General features: G+C 40.2%; 3 protein-coding genes across 12 annotated transcripts in view; 2 read left to right on the forward strand and 1 right to left on the reverse strand.

The window, feature by feature from the left end:
- FAM169A (family with sequence similarity 169 member A) overlaps positions 1-5,094 on the forward strand; it is a 66,834-nt gene extending 61,740 nt beyond the window's left edge. For 7 of the 10 annotated variants that reach the window (XM_073344252.1, XM_073344249.1, XM_073344248.1 and 4 more), the window contains one exon: positions 682-5,094. In XM_073344252.1, coding sequence (XP_073200353.1) covers positions 682-1,236 — 555 coding nt within the window. In that variant the 3' untranslated portion in view covers positions 1,237-5,094. The remainder of the gene's footprint in view (positions 1-681) is intronic. The other 3 variants (XM_073344245.1, XM_073344246.1, XM_073344254.1) reach the window with 3 other exon arrangements.
- A 3,957-nt stretch (positions 5,095-9,051) lies between these two features.
- Positions 9,052-14,943, reverse strand: NSA2 (NSA2 ribosome biogenesis factor). Its single transcript, XM_073344256.1, has 6 exons — positions 14,813-14,943; positions 12,784-12,971; positions 11,826-11,976; positions 11,004-11,183; positions 10,279-10,471; positions 9,052-9,361 (listed from the first exon to the last, which is right to left on the reverse strand). The coding sequence occupies exons 1-6, from the start codon at positions 14,813-14,815 to the stop codon at positions 9,294-9,296; spliced, it is 783 nt and encodes a 260-aa protein (XP_073200357.1). The 5' UTR covers positions 14,816-14,943; the 3' UTR covers positions 9,052-9,293.
- A 292-nt stretch (positions 14,944-15,235) lies between these two features.
- GFM2 (GTP dependent ribosome recycling factor mitochondrial 2) overlaps positions 15,236-15,442 on the forward strand; it is a 43,454-nt gene continuing 43,247 nt past the window's right edge. Inside the window, exon 1 of the mRNA XM_073344243.1 lies at positions 15,236-15,432. The gene's annotated coding sequence lies outside the window, so the exon portion shown is untranslated. The remainder of the gene's footprint in view (positions 15,433-15,442) is intronic.

The raw sequence follows: 15,442 nt of genomic DNA on the forward strand, positions 1-15,442 counted from the left end.
TTTTTTCTAGGCAAAAGAGTTTTAAGGAGGATAATGTAGTTTTGTGGATATGTACGAGGAGCTGCTCCCAAGAGTAGGGAGCAGCATGGGAGAAAGCACAAAGATGCTTGTTTGAAAATTGAACAGTGGGCGATGGTGGCTGGCATCATAGGGTGATCAGCGGTGGGAGTCAACCTTTTGATACTGAATGAGATATGATCGGTAGGGTGTGGATAGGTCTTGAAGGGCCTTGACAGCGAAGACAAGTAATTTATGTTTGATACAATAGAGAGGGAGATCCACATCCCAAGGAATTTACAATCTAAAGGCACAGTCAGTTATAGGCACCAAGCAGAATGCTAACTATTGGAACAAGTACAGACAAGCCAATGTCCATATGCTTACTCTGCACTGCTTTTGAAGTGTGCCCCATTGTGCATGAGTGATCCTCTGAATTTTTGTATTTCAAAGTTTTAGAAAACATCAGATAATGTCAAGGCCCTTAAGCCAGGAAGATGGCTTGTGTGAGGGGAAGGAGAGGATTGTTAATGGTCCACCCAATGCTGTAAATTGCTGGGTGCTTCAACTCCCACTGTGAGCTGAGGGTGTTCAGCACCTTGCAGGGGAAGGCCCAGAGTCTGTACCATCTCCAGAACATGTGAATTGTCCCCTTGATGGTTTTGACTCTTATTTTTTTCTCAGGTTATGAACACTACTGATTCAGAAATACTGACGGAGGAAAGTATATCTATGGAAAAAGAGGGCATTGAAGAGGAGCAGCAAACAGCGCAAAGGAAGAAATCATCTGATGAAAGTACAGATACTGTAGCTTCAGTGCCAAAAGAAGAACCATCCGATAATGGCCTTTCAAACTCTGTGGTAACTGAAGCACTAGAAGAATCAGTTTCTGAAAATGTGTCGCCCAACGCATCTTCTTCCTTGGAGGAGCAAAGTGAGGAAGCAGGGCATGATTCACAAGAAACCCCTGTTGTCCTTGGTCAGAGTTCTTTGATAGTGGTTGAACTTGAGGATGTGTCGTTCCAGCAACATTCAGAAGGACAAAAGAACCAATCAGAAGAGCAGTATGAGGAGTCTTCTGAACAGATGGATCAATACACGCAGACAGCAGCAGAGAGAGTTGCTGACAGCAGCTCAGAAGAAACAGAAATTGAGGTACCAATAGTAGATCGGAGGAACTTACGAAGAAAGGCCAAAGGATACAAAGGACCACCCAAGAAGAAAGGAAAGCCAGCTTAACAATGAAGTCGCTTGTTAATCCAGCTATTTGTAAGTTATTATTTCATTTAAAATAGGGTATTATTAAATTGCATGGGACACAGGATACACATGTATTCAGAAGTTTGGGTTAGACTTCTCTTCGGGATTCACCACCTTTCCTCAACTTTTCTCGAATTTTTAACCACTATACAATGAGCTTCATCGGAGTATGGAAGTAAATGGCCAATCTCCCCCTTTATAAAGGATAAATGCTGAATAAATGGAACAGTTGTGTTAGCAAAGCAACAGAATTTACATTTAAGATTAGAATTGTTAGAAGAAAATACCATCTGTGAAATCCTAAACCCATTGACTTCAGTGAGGCCAGGATTTCACACCAGATGTTTATAAAATTGTGTTCTCCGCTTGAGAAAAAAGCAGGACAGCGGGGGGAAAGCCCACATAGGCTACCAGAGAATAGAGTAGAGAAAAAGAATATATGGCATAAATATTGATCTCAAGATGAGGGGAGTATACACAAGAACTTACTCTTACAACTTAATGGTCCAAAATAACATGAACAGTACTATCTATTTTTTCTCTAGTATTGTTTTAGGTGAACTGATTTTCCACCCCTACTTCCAAATCCCATTTACTATTCATTTGAAAGAAAAACAGCTGAGTCCATGATCTGAAGCACTGTCAAAACAATGTCTAGCATTGTACAATACAATAATGAAGCTTTTTTAGTGGAGCATTAATGATGCTTATATGGTAAGTTATACATTTATAATTTCAAAATTCAACATTAAGCATACTTTTATAGCATCTACTTTTACTTGTGTGTTGAGCCACCCATACGTTTACAGATCTGTTTGGACTGCCACCCCATGTACATGTGCTGATTTGGTTCTTTGTGTCACAGTGCAGAAAATAACTTAAAATAACCCTTCAGCTGGAAATGGGCTGAATAGGGAATGCTACCTGGTATCTTCCAAATACTTAGCTGGTACATTCAGCAGCCGGTAGATGTGATGTCTATCAGGTGCAAGACTTCTGTGGGCCCAAAAATTCCAGGTATACCATGACATTTCATTAGTGTAAAGTAAACATTAATCGGAGTTGCAGCAAACATCCGTGTATGCCAAATTCTTGTCTTTGTCTAACTACCAGGAGATTGTTGCAGTTAGATGAAAGAGTGAAGTAGCCCTGACTCTGATATAATTTCTGGGATAACAGCTTTCCAGTTTGGTTACTTGGCTAGTAACACCCAAGCTTGCAGCATTCAGACAGACAGACAGAGTTGGCAGGAAAAAAACTAGACCATTCATCCATGTTTCTGAATAGTCCCTTTTACCCCATCTTCAGTGATACCTCTAACACATTTGACTCAAATTGCAATGTTATACATCAATTTATATATTTTTAAATCGCCGTTTATTTCTGTCCAATAATGAAGCTTCTGCAATAATGGGTAAAAACTCAGGAATAAGAGTGAGCAGTGGTGCGTGCACAGAAAGGAAGAAATGTTACTATTTGTACTCTTACATATTTTATAAGATAGATGAGCAAAAGTTGGCACCTAAATGTCTCAAAATTGGAGGTACCTACTTATTTCTCTTTAGGGTTTATAAATAAAAGGTTCACTTGAATAACATCAATGATCTTTTAATTTTTATCCTCTATGAAACAAGTATAAGAATCTGCTTTGATTTTATGAATGTACAGTTTAACTTTTTAGATATTTTCTTATCTTATTTAGCTGGTGAAACACCCTTGTTCTTTTAAACTGTTTTCACTCACTTTACAATGAGGGTGCAGGTTTTTTAGAGGCTTGTATTGCATATGCTCTGGAATTGGGGTTCATAGAATCATTGAGTTATATTTGGAGTTCTTAAAATGTTGCAACTTTTCCTGTCAATGTACATTTGTTGTATATTAACACTGTGGATGAGAGGTATAAGCAGAACTTTTCTTGATTGCTTATAAATATTCAAGTGAACCTTCAGCCTTTCTAAAAACCAATTAAACATTTTCTATAAAGCACACAAGAAAAACCTGTTATGTATGCTGTGGCTTCTCTTTTAGTGCTAAGATTAGTTGTAAAAATAGACAGTTGGAAAACACTACATTTTGTTGTTGCAAGAATTGAACTCGTTAGGGACGGGGGTTGACCTAAAAATATGTTTTTTGTGTATAGTAAATTTTAAAAAGTGGAGGATATGAATGTTAGGCTGTTAGTTGCAAAGAGTTAAGCCTTGGGAAAGAGTAATAGACTCGTGTACTTCAGTAGATACTTACAAAAATATCTACTTTTAATTAAAACTCACTTTCATTTTCAATTGTGTTGAACAACAGCATTTTTCAGACCATGCACCCTGGCTTGCTGCATTTAAGGTCAGTTCACTTGTGTGTGTTTTTTTTTTTCCCCCCATATGGATAACTCAGAACTAACTTATTCTAACATATCCTGTTTCAGATATTTCCTGTTCATTGCACATTTACATTTGCATTCGCACAGTTAGCACCAATTATTATTTCAACAGTAAAACTCCACTTGACTTATGTGGCAGCAAGAGCAGAGTCTTAGGGGTTGAATCTGATTTCACTTAAACTGGTGTAAACTGAGTTACTCATTGATGTCCAAAGGAGTTACACTTGTGTAAAACTAGCAAAACTGAGATCAGAATCAGGCCCCTGATTATTAGGAGTATGGAGAACAGGTGCATAATTAAGAATTCTTACAGCCATTCTGCTGCTAATAGGGATATCCTACTACTACAGAAGGATTACACCAGTCATTTGAGCTAAATGTCATATTTGGTATCGGCTATCTGAACAATGAGCTGGTGAAATCAAGCTATTCACACAAAATAATTAATTTTCATTACAGTGTTGAAAGTCTAATTACAACATAGCATAATCTCAAATATACTTTCTGCTATGCTATTGCAAAGAGAACATCTCCATTTACAACTAAGCATGTCAATGAAAAGTTTAACTTTGGGAAATAAAATTACCCTTTTTTAGGCTTAACAGAAGTAAAATACTGTCTTGTTTCGGATTACCATTGAACGGTTAGAACTTTTTAAGGTCTTACCACACCAGCAATCCAAAATCAGAATAGTGTTTGATTTTTATACAATTTGTACTAAATGTTACTAAAACACGATGTGGAACAATATATGGACAACTAAAGCAAGCAGTATTATTCTTGAGCCTTATTTAGTCTAGAATCAGAGCTTAAAGAACACTAACTTTTGATCTCCGCCTCACCCTTAGATGATAAATGGCTTTGTATTTGAACCTGACATTTGTTCATGTCTTATTTGTATTGCTCACTAATTTTCATGAAGATTGCTCTGCTTCCCACAAATTTGTATTCTTTTCTTTGTAAAGGCCATGTTCATTTCATGCAGAAATATTGTTTACTGTTCTCATTCTGTTTCTCAGAACCCATCACATTAAACTTAGAATTCATATCTTCTTTCAGAAATGGAATTTGAGTTTTAGCTTGATAAATGCTATGTTGCTTATTCTTTGCTGTGTCTCCCCCCCCGCCCATCATAATATTTCCTGGACTTCAGTAATTAGATCTCATTTGCAATGACATCAACACCACTACCTAAGTTATACATACGCTAGCAATAAATAGTCCTAGTGTCAGCTTATGTGCTCCATTCTGATTAATGATACACCATTTTCAAACTTTATTTCCAAGGAGATACATTTTAAATTTATTTTCATAAATGTGGTGTTGAATGTTTTCTAAACATGTGGTACTATGTTTATAAATCTCTTATGGAAGATGTACTGCTATTCTGGATTACTGTGTTAAGTCTTGTTATAGTATTTTTAGTTTTTCCTTTGGTATTGTCTTAATGGCTTTTGAGATGTTTCAAAGTAGTAATTAAACTTATATTTTGTGACTTTTCTTTCTTGGTTTCAGTATTTGAGTCCCCTCTGCTAAACAGCAAACATTTTCAATCACTGTAGCTCACTAAGGTACAATTTATAGTTCTCCAAATGTCAGTATTTAACTATGTTAGCTTTAGTCCATAATTTAAATACTACTATGGAACTTTGCTTTAGGAATCTGAACTTTTCACCTAATGAAAAATACTGTTCAATAAACCCCAGGATTGCAGGCTTAAAATGTGAACTGCAAGACAAAACTGATTTTCCCCCCTCACTCCCCACTTTATAGCTTCATATGTCCACATTTAATTTTCTTATACATTAACAACTTCAGACTAAACTATTGGTGGTATAAGGTAGAACTAATAATTTATCCAGTCAATGCAGTATATTTCAAACATATCTTAAACAGGTCTTAGAACCAGAGTTAGAGGTTCTTTAACCTTAAGTTTTTAAAATAGTAACAAAATACAAATTGCAACATGATAATACACAGATTGGAGGAACAAAAACGTAAGTTGAGAGAAGGTAGAGATCGCATATGTAGGTCCTGATCCTGCAACTGCATCCATGCAGGTGGACGGACCTATGTGAACTCCCCCCAAGTGAGGCCCGCGTGGCTCCACAAGGTGCCATGAAGACACAATTGCGGGAGTAAGTCCTTATTGGCAACAGCTGTATTATGCAGCTCACAGTGGATTGTGTTTATAGCATGAATACAAGTTAAGTTAAAACACATATTTAAGATTGTGTTTTCATAAACAGAGACCACAATTAGATGAAAACGTCCCTCTAATTGTCTATCTGTATGTGTAGATCTTAACAAATTCAACTGGTATTTCAGACATGAGACGTGGGAGGGGTTGGGGCTGGGGCCAGAGCCTATCATCACAAAAATGTCCCCCCACCTGCCAAGCAAATATCAATACACACTATATTTGCTTGTGAACCTCATTAAATTCAAATCAGTCATGTAACTTTTTTGTTTGTTCATTGTATAAATGTTTGTCTGAAAACTAGTTAACCAATTAGAAGGCACAGTCTTGGGACATACATGGCTCTGACAAGACTTTCCTAAAACACACACAAATTCTGGCTTTAAAAAAAAATGCAGTTAAGCCAATCAGTGCGTGAACGTAACTTTAGACAGAAGCTTCTGTAGTTAAATTGGTACAAAAAATGCATTTAGCTTGATCCATTTAATGGCAGTTTCTTATGGACTTAAGTCCCAGTTCTGCGGACACTTAGCATTGTGCATATGCGTCACTTTCTGCATGTCAGCAGTCCCATTTGACTATGTCTGTAGAGTACCTTTTGATATATCTAGTACCATCAACTCCAAGCATTCAAATAAATGAGTCGGGTCCAGAAAAATCACACTGTCGAGTGTTTAGGCATCTTGGTCCAGAGCTTCAAAGGTTTTGACATCAATGGAAGTTCGGAGCCTAAATACCTTTGGGACTTTGGGTCCTTTTTTCTACAAAAAAAGGGGGGGCTGGAACTTTTTTTAAAACAAAAGCCAATTCTTATGTAATCACCTGACACAAGGGGACTGGGGCTTTAAGAAATCACATATGGCATGAGCTTGCAACAGTGTGTTTCATACAAGGCCTGTTTAAGAGTGGGATTACAGACTGAAGTATGTGTGCAAATGTTTGCAGGTTTGGGGCCTTAATTTATATTCTATTTTTTACGTTGCCTTCTATTACAAAAATTCTACCTTTACAACTATACCATTATGGAGCTAGAAATGTGATCATGCAGCATAAGGTACTGCTAGTGGTATACTTTCTACATGTACAAAATAACTTTAATTGCAAATTATTTCCTTGTTTAGGACTACCTCTGGCTTCTTAAATCATCAGAATAAGATAGTTGATATGTATAATTGCTGAGGGCTTGAAACAAGTATAGATGGAGTAGCTAAAGACAAGTTAGCTTCTGAGCTACCTGACCTTTAACATCTTTGATTGGATATTTATTGGTGGTGGTGATGGTTTCATGCACCGCTTTAAAGAATCTGGTTGTTTGTTTTTTCTAACTTCTGATATAGTGGGTCATCCAACCCAAAAACTTGTATTCCCGAACAACTGACAGAAGATAAAAGCTGAAAGTAACTGCATGTTCAGCATATCAGATTGTTCATTCCAATCAAACTTAATAAGCACAAACTGTACAATCTGGGAGATTGTAATAGAGGGAACTACTGAAGATGTATTTTTGGGAGAGGAGGGGGAACAAAGCTTTGACTAGATCATACCCCCAGTATGAGAAGAGCCAGGAATCAGTATTTGTCTAGTCCAAAGGTCCCCAAACTGTGGGGCACATCCCCCTATGGGACAGGACAGGACCAGCCCCCACAAAGGGCAGGGAGGGAGCACAACCCTGAAAAGTTTGGGGGACTACTCGTCTAGTCTACTACCATCATTACACTTGTAACCAGTAGTAACTGCATCAACAAGCACTTCTGAAATGAGTATCTTTTTCCAAAATTCAAAATAAAGTTAAGGGTCTAATTTAGCTTCACACTAGCAGTGTCCTCTAACAAATGAAGCTTGACTGGATGGTTTTGTAAGTCCCACTGTACTTATAGACTAAAATTATGTACCTCTTAAAATCAAGCCACGTACTCTGAATAACTCAAGTCTTTGTCACTTATTGAAAAAGTTCTGTTTCCAATTGTTAAAGCATATTTCAACCAGTACAAAAAAGTTATTTTTAAAAACTCACTGCATAACTTTCAGCTACTACTAATTGAGGTAGGAGTTTTTCTACAGCTTGTTGGTATGTTCATGATCTCTGACCAATATTATAGCAGAAGGAAAAATTCTTATTTTGAAGGCTTGATTGCTTTCTGAATAAATATTTAGAGTATAACCAAATGGCATTCAAACTAATTTGAATTTAGAATAACCCCTGAATTTACACATTCACTAAAGAACTTACATTAGTGCTTTAAAAAAACAAAAAAAAGTGAGTCATTGATTTAATTGTAGGTATTGTATTTTCCTTCACTTCTTAGATAATTCAGTAGATGGTATATACATCTAGCAGATACTGCCATCTATCAGGAAACAAGGCAGCAAAGAAATCTATGAATACAGACTCCTCAGTATTCACTACCTCCTTGCCTGGAAGCACAGAGTCATGCTCTCAGGCCCTACTTCCTCCTCTGATGCAGCTGAGATTTTGGGGGGGGGGGGGGGGGGAGGAAATGATGATGAAGACAGTAGGTTCATACATAGGATAAAGATTGACACACCTCTGGCAATCCTTGCATCAAAAGTCTGAGTGATGGAAAAAAAAACTGTTCAAAGCACACACTTCTTAGATACTAATGCCTGCAAGTCAGAGCCTTTCCTCCTTCTAACCCCAGCAGGATACTTAGTGGCAAGTACTAAAATGTTGGTACTATTACTTGTGCTCAGATATCACTATCTCCTTCCCTTCTCCCAGCTGCACTGCTTCCTGTAGGTTCTCTCCATTAGTTCACAGATGAACATGTGAACATGTGGAGTTTTAGGTACATATCTTCCCTCTTTATGGGGTTTTCCCACCAGCAAGTAAGCTGGAGATATGGCAGAACATGCCCTTTGTGCTGTGCAGTTTCTGACAATCAGCACTCTTTGCTGCAGCTGCTTGGCCCTTAACTGCATCATCATCATCTTGATCTTTCTTCTCTGTATCTGGGGTTTCCTCTTGTTTTCCATCCACCTTTAGGACCCCAACTTAACCTATGCACTGATGGGCAGTTTGCATGCATGACTCTGCCTTCTTGTTTCCCATTGTCAAGAACCTCAGTTGAATTTTCTTCCAGATTTAGCAATTCTAAAGTGATTCCTGCATCACAAATTGCAGAAGGAGAGCAACCATCACTTTCAATTAGTTACAGTAGAAAGTTTAGAAAAACATAACTTTGTCCCAACAAAAACAAAATTGGAAAGCTTATTGACTTTATTCTGGTAACATTCAATGGAACAAACAGTTTATATACCATTGGGCTTTAATTGTAAAATTTTCAGGAACTTGATTGTTTAAGTTCTTTGACCTTCCTCTCTTAGGTTCAAGTTTGACGCTTGGTTTGTGGGAAGCTAAAAGTCTTAAATTGCTTGCAAGCTTCTTGATTTACTCGCCTCAATTTTGCAAGAGTCCATGTGCAATATTTAGTAAGGCCCCAATCAAACAAGCAGGACTGCATTAATACAGCCATCATTTTCTGGATTGTTGGTTACCTGTGCATATTTCCCTAAAGGAAAAAAAAAAAAAAAGAGAAAAGAACTTGGAATAAAGCATCATTTTCCAACAGCTTCTGGTTCTACAGAAAATAAAAACTTAACCCTGAAAGACAGTTAAATGTACATAAGAACGGCCATACTGGGTCAGACCAAAGGTCCATCTAGCCCCATATCCTGTCTTTTGACCGTGGCCAGTACCAGATGCTTCAGAGGGAATGAATAGAACCTGTATCAAGTGATCCATCCCTTGTAGCCTATTCCCAGCTTCTGGCAAACGGCTAGAGACACCATTGCTGCCCATCCTGGCTAATAGCCATTGATAGATAAATTCATGGAGGATAGGTTTATTTCCTTTTTGAACCCTGTTATAATGTCTTGGCCTTCACAATATGTTTTGGCAAAGAGTTCCGCAGGTTGACTGTGTGTTGTGTGAAGAAATGCTTCCTTGTGTTTGTTTTTTTACCTGCTGCCTATTAATTGCATTTGGTGACCCCTAATTCTTATGTTTTAAGAATAAATGTAAGCTTATTCACCTTTAAAAGTTCCCTCCACCAATCCCACCCTGTGTAGTCTAATGGACTCCCATTCCAAAACACTAATTGCAATATAAGAACTGCATTTTGATAATATTCTTAAAGAAAAATAGATTTCAATTTAGCAACATTTTTCAGCTTACGCATGAAAGCGCCCTCCAGAGCTCAGAGTTTATAATGAAGAACTTTAAATCCCAAAACAGCTATATTCAAGTATTTTGGGTATTGTATTGTTGATTTTGGACCCTTACATAATTTGACATTTGCAAGGTGAACTGAAAGCTTAAGACTAACATGCTTATAATATAACAAATCAGATTAAAATCTCTTTATTCTTTGTTAAAATTCTAGACTAGTTATGGAATACAGCTGATAACTTTTTGTTGGATACTTACCCCAGATAACTTTGCCCCCTTGTGTCACAAGGCCAAGCTCACTCACATTCACCTCAATGACAGTACCTTTGGTAATTACACCCAATGTTGTGTACAGAGGGGAAGAGGGATTCTTTTTTACACCAAGTATCGGTAGACAAAAAGTAGCTTTAAGTTCAGGATGTGTTACATGAGCCTTCTTGAAACGTAAGCCCTGTTATATAAATATAAAATTATAAAAGCCATTAGTAAAAAAAATTGACCTCCAACTAACTAAATTGCTGTTTCCATAATTTCCTGTATTTTTAGGAATTACAGCAAGAAGTGATTGAAGTGATTTTTGGTATTTTTTAAAGAGTCTCCTGTCAGTTGTAAGATGTCAGATTTGTTCAACCCTGATAACCCAGATTTGTTCAACCTTGGTGAGCCCCAAGCAGCGGGGCTCTAGCTGTCAGCCACACCCACATCCTCACTCTCTCTCTCGCTGTCAGCCCTGGCAGTGGGGATCAGGCTTCTGTAAATTCTTGTTTAGTGCCAGCAATCTGTCCATGACTTTTACTAAAAATAATAAAATCTTAACCTTAATTATCACCAAAGTATATTTCCTCACTGGAAATTTGTTAGAAACTAAGGTGCCACAAGTCCTCCTTTTCTTTTCACTGGGGAGAGTCACTGTTGACAAATACTATGTACTGACTCAATGCTATAAATATACGTTAAACTATATTTGTATACAAGTAACTTACCATTGGTCGAATAAATCGTTCATATTTAGGAGGTTTTCGAGTAAAGCCATCCCCAACAAAGCAGACTTTGGTAACCATCCTCTTCCAGGCCTTCTTCTTTCTCTTTCCCGTACGAATCACCTTTAAAACTTCTGTTTCTCCTTGTGCACGGACTTTTGGCACAGGAACTTCCCATTTCCCCTACAATGGAGGGCCGGTAGCATTATTATAGTGTTGGTGAATGGAAGGGAAGAGATATCAAAGAATAAAATACAGTTTTACTAAAGAGTAATTATAGTTCTTCCTTTTTATATGATTTACAGTGTAGCAACTCAAAATATTATTGTAATAAAGACATGTATAAAAAGAGCCACTGACCATCATTCTGACAAACTGGGGCAATTAGCATAGGGAACACACTATTGTCTCAAACATCTGAATTCTTTATATCTATTAGATGATACATTTTTAGTTGCTGTTCTTTTTCTGGCAATATTTTTTAAATGCAGGAAACATTACTGATTGTTCTTCCTCCTCATATTCTATTGAAGTCAATGGTGATTTAACACTGTTGCTAAATGTCATGAAAGTTAAGTTACTGTATATGATTGTTAGCTATTTTTCTGACTCAATAGCTCTGCCATTAAGAGTTTTTGCAGGAACCAATATACTAAGTTTATATTTACTGCAAAAAAAAAAGTGCTTAACAAGGTGCTAATCAAACCTGCAGAACTATTCAGACTCTGCCTCCAGATTGCAAGTGAAGTCAGCATGAATACTGCGAATGGTCATTAAATAAACCGTAGTAATAGCAATTATCTGAATTTTTCTATTGTTACTTACAGCTTTTTCTTTTCGTTTCTGTTTGATCATGTTGGAGAGAACTTTAGCCCGGGACTGGCCCTCTCTATCCAGCAAGTATGCTGGTACAGCTCCTTCTGGGGTTTTCTCATCATTCTTTTGCTTGGTGTTTCTCTTTTCGTGCATCTTAATGCTAAAAGGAAAAACAACAAGTATTCAGAAAAACATCCTCAGGGTGTACAAAAAAAAATCTAATGTAGAAGCTTGACAACATGAGCCACTATCACATTGACCTGTCATCTTAAGCCTTATGTATGCTCAGAGGCTCTCTTTAAAGATAAGTTATTTCCAACAGCAGCATATGACCAAAACTATCTATGCACAAAATGTTGTCAAGTGCACAAGCTAAATAAGAATATTTTTCTTCTAATTAATTCAGTTATAATAAATTGTGGGTGTTATCTGCAACAATATAGGGTAAAAGTTTCAAACAGAAGTGTGATTTTAATTTGACAGTGTTAAGATTAGTATGGTAATTTATCTTAAGATCCAAATAATATGGTATAAACCACTGTGCTTTTTCTGTTAACAGTTTACAAGAAGAGCAACAGAGAAACATCTGAATGAATACAAAAGTCATGGAAAGCCCTTTAAACACATTACCTTGTATTGTTCCATTAAGCCCCACCCCTCGATCAGTTTTAGATCTAGAAGCAGTTCTAGTATTTAATGTTCATCCCTGACAATGCTAGATGCTAAGTCCACTGCTAACATCTAATAGTAGGAACAATTTTGATAGGGGAGAGCAAGAAGGAGAAATATTTTAATTATGACACAATAATTTGTTCCTGCAAGTCAGATGCATTTTTCAAATTTTAGTGCGCAATTCAAACAGGCCTCAATGGACAGTTTAATAATTCATAACTATATCAATGTCTAGTCACAACCTTAAACTACCATGAGAGTGTAACAGTGTCAAGGAAAAAAAATGGATACGCACGTCTTTTTCATTTGTATCTTCTCAGCATGGCGCTGCTTATGGTAGAGTTTGGCCTTCAACCCAATCAATTTCTTGGCCTTCTTTGACCGTTCATGAGCCTCACGGCCCTCCTTCTTCCTCTTCTTCTCATGGTAATCCAAGCGATAACCATATCGCTTGCGGTGTAACTCTATGTAATCATTCTGTGGCTGTACAGGCAAGGAGATATTTTGTTTAGAAGTTAGTAAAGTGTGGTGAGGCTTTTTGCACAATATACTCAATCTCCTCTTATCTGCATAGTGGAATACTTCTTGGAGATAGCTGGTTCCAAAACTGATGGATGCATCACACGTGACATGGTCAATTAATAATGGACTAATAACAGTACTATGCTGTTACAACAGTCAATGTATAAGCAAAAATTACTTTAGTTTTTCAGATTTGTGATACTAAACAGGTGGGGTTCCTGCACTGTTCAGGACAGAATGCACACACTGGATCTAGAGTCCACACATACCTCATTCCTGAGGTCATCTTAGTGTTAACTCAAACAAAAACAGAGCTAATCCTCAGTCTGAAGCTTGGCTATTCCCAGAGTTTCCCTGCAGGACTGCCTCTTCCAGAGAGATAAAGCAGCTATTGCCAGGTTTACTTGACCACACACTTCCTGGGTGATCAGTCTCTCTCTTTGCCTTAGTTCCCATTATGAAAAGTGGGTATAATAATCTTTCCCTACCTCATATAGGTGCTGTGAGGATAAACATATTTAAGGTTGTGAGGCACTCACATTATGGTAGTGGAGGCCATATATATAATTGATGATAAAGATAGATGTGTCAATCCCTCATATCCTGTTTGCAATTAATGAGCTGTATCTGCTCCCATGGTTCATGCTCCCAACTTCAGGATAACTCAAAAGAGAAGTCCTGTATCCCTATACAGGGTCCTGGGAGCCTGCCCAAATTAATGCAGACCTATTATATTGTATTCCTCCAACAGCTCTTTTCTAGTGCTCTAGTTTAGCCACACAGGAATGTAATGGTGGCTTGTGTGAAAGTGATAAGCACTTAAGTTACAGTTTAGATTGCCCAATGTTTAAATATCTACACAATTAACTGGGTCGCTAACATCACATGATCAGACCATCTCCTGCATGTTGCAAAACAGATATAAAATATTCTCTTCTTCCATCCTAGCTTGGAGGAGCAACAGCTGGATTAGTTTCCTGGGTTTCGTTTCTAGGAGTGTGATCAGTGCGATGCGTGTCTGGCTGAGCTCCCCTTCACCTGTCCTTCACAGAGACTGAGCTGCGGGGTAGGGGGTATAGCACACTACCGAGCTGTCAGGCTGATGCTTTGTCTATGTGCACAGGGAGGCACCAGCGGAAATGCCGCAGCGGGGGCTAGAGATTGAGGCCATTTGCCCCAGGGCATGGTTTTGTGAACTGTGGGGCGCCCCACCGCGGGGGGGGGGTGTGAGGAAAAGAGGGGAGCGCGTCCAGACGCGTGTCCGCTGGGGCAAGGCAGCAATAGGGAGAGTCTCTAGGGGGGCACCGGGAAGCCCAGGCCCGGCAGCAGCCTGCTGCTCTCCTGGGCGCTGACCCGCGGCTTTAGCCGTATCATTCACCGTGGCCCGGCGGGCCTGCTGTGCTCATAGAGACGCGTATTTTAAACCCTAATGGGGAGCCCGGGGTGGGGGACGGACGGACCCCGGTCTATGCAGCACTGCCACGGGCTCCTCCCGCCGCGACCCACCCGCTCCCCGCTCGGTGAGCCGCTCTCTGCCCCGCAGAGCCTGGGACGGGGGCTGCTTCGTGACTCGCCGGAGCCAGGCCAGCCTATCTCCGAGGAAGAGGCGCCCGGGACGTGACGCTCCAAAGGGGGCGCAGGGCCCCGCTGCTCTCGGGTCAGACCGGGACTCTGCACTCCGGCTACGCCTGGCCCAAGGCCCGCTCCAGGCACAGACCACCCCTCCCCCCTTCTCTCGGCGGAGACACTCGTCACCCCTCCCAGCGCCCCCTGCTTCTCAAACAGCCTCCTCCTCCTCTCACCATGGCGGCCTAGCTCGTGGGGCTGGGTGCGGCTGTTAGCAGCCCGCGCTCAAGTTTCAGCGGCCGGCGATCCTGTCTGGCTGCCGCGCGACTAGAAGGAAAGGGTTGGTGCGTCCGGGAAACGCCGCCGGGTAGAACCGCTTCCGGCACTGGCACTTTCGTTCCGCCTGTAGCAAGCGGCACACGCCCCTTTTGGCCAAGGCCCTTCCCTTCCACCCGCCTCGAGGCGTTGAAAAAAGCGTGAATCATAACCCGGCAGCTGCATCGCCAGCAGGGCCTGCTGGGACCTCCCTGCGGGGCCCGGAACCCGGGGAGAGTCGGAGGGGCTGGCCGGGAGGGAGAGAAAGGACACCGAGCCGCGGTGCGTTCTGGGAAGGCGTGTTTTCATTGCAGGCTTTCTCGGGGCTCGGGAGGCGGTGCCGGCGCGGCCGAGCAGGGCGGAAGCGGAAGGAAGCTGCTGGGGGCGCAGCGTGACGGGTCAGATCTTTCCGGGAGGTCGCCACCCGTCTCCGCACGGGGACACCGGGCAGCCGCGGGCGAGGCCCCCTTCTCCGCACCCCTCGTAGGCCGGGCCGGAGTGAGCGAGGAGGCTCTGGGAGCTGGTGTCCTGGCTGCGGCCGGTGAGTGTTG

The sequence above is a fragment of the Lepidochelys kempii genome, chromosome 5 (assembly GCF_965140265.1).
Source record: "Lepidochelys kempii isolate rLepKem1 chromosome 5, rLepKem1.hap2, whole genome shotgun sequence".
NCBI lineage: Eukaryota > Metazoa > Chordata > Testudines > Cheloniidae > Lepidochelys > Lepidochelys kempii.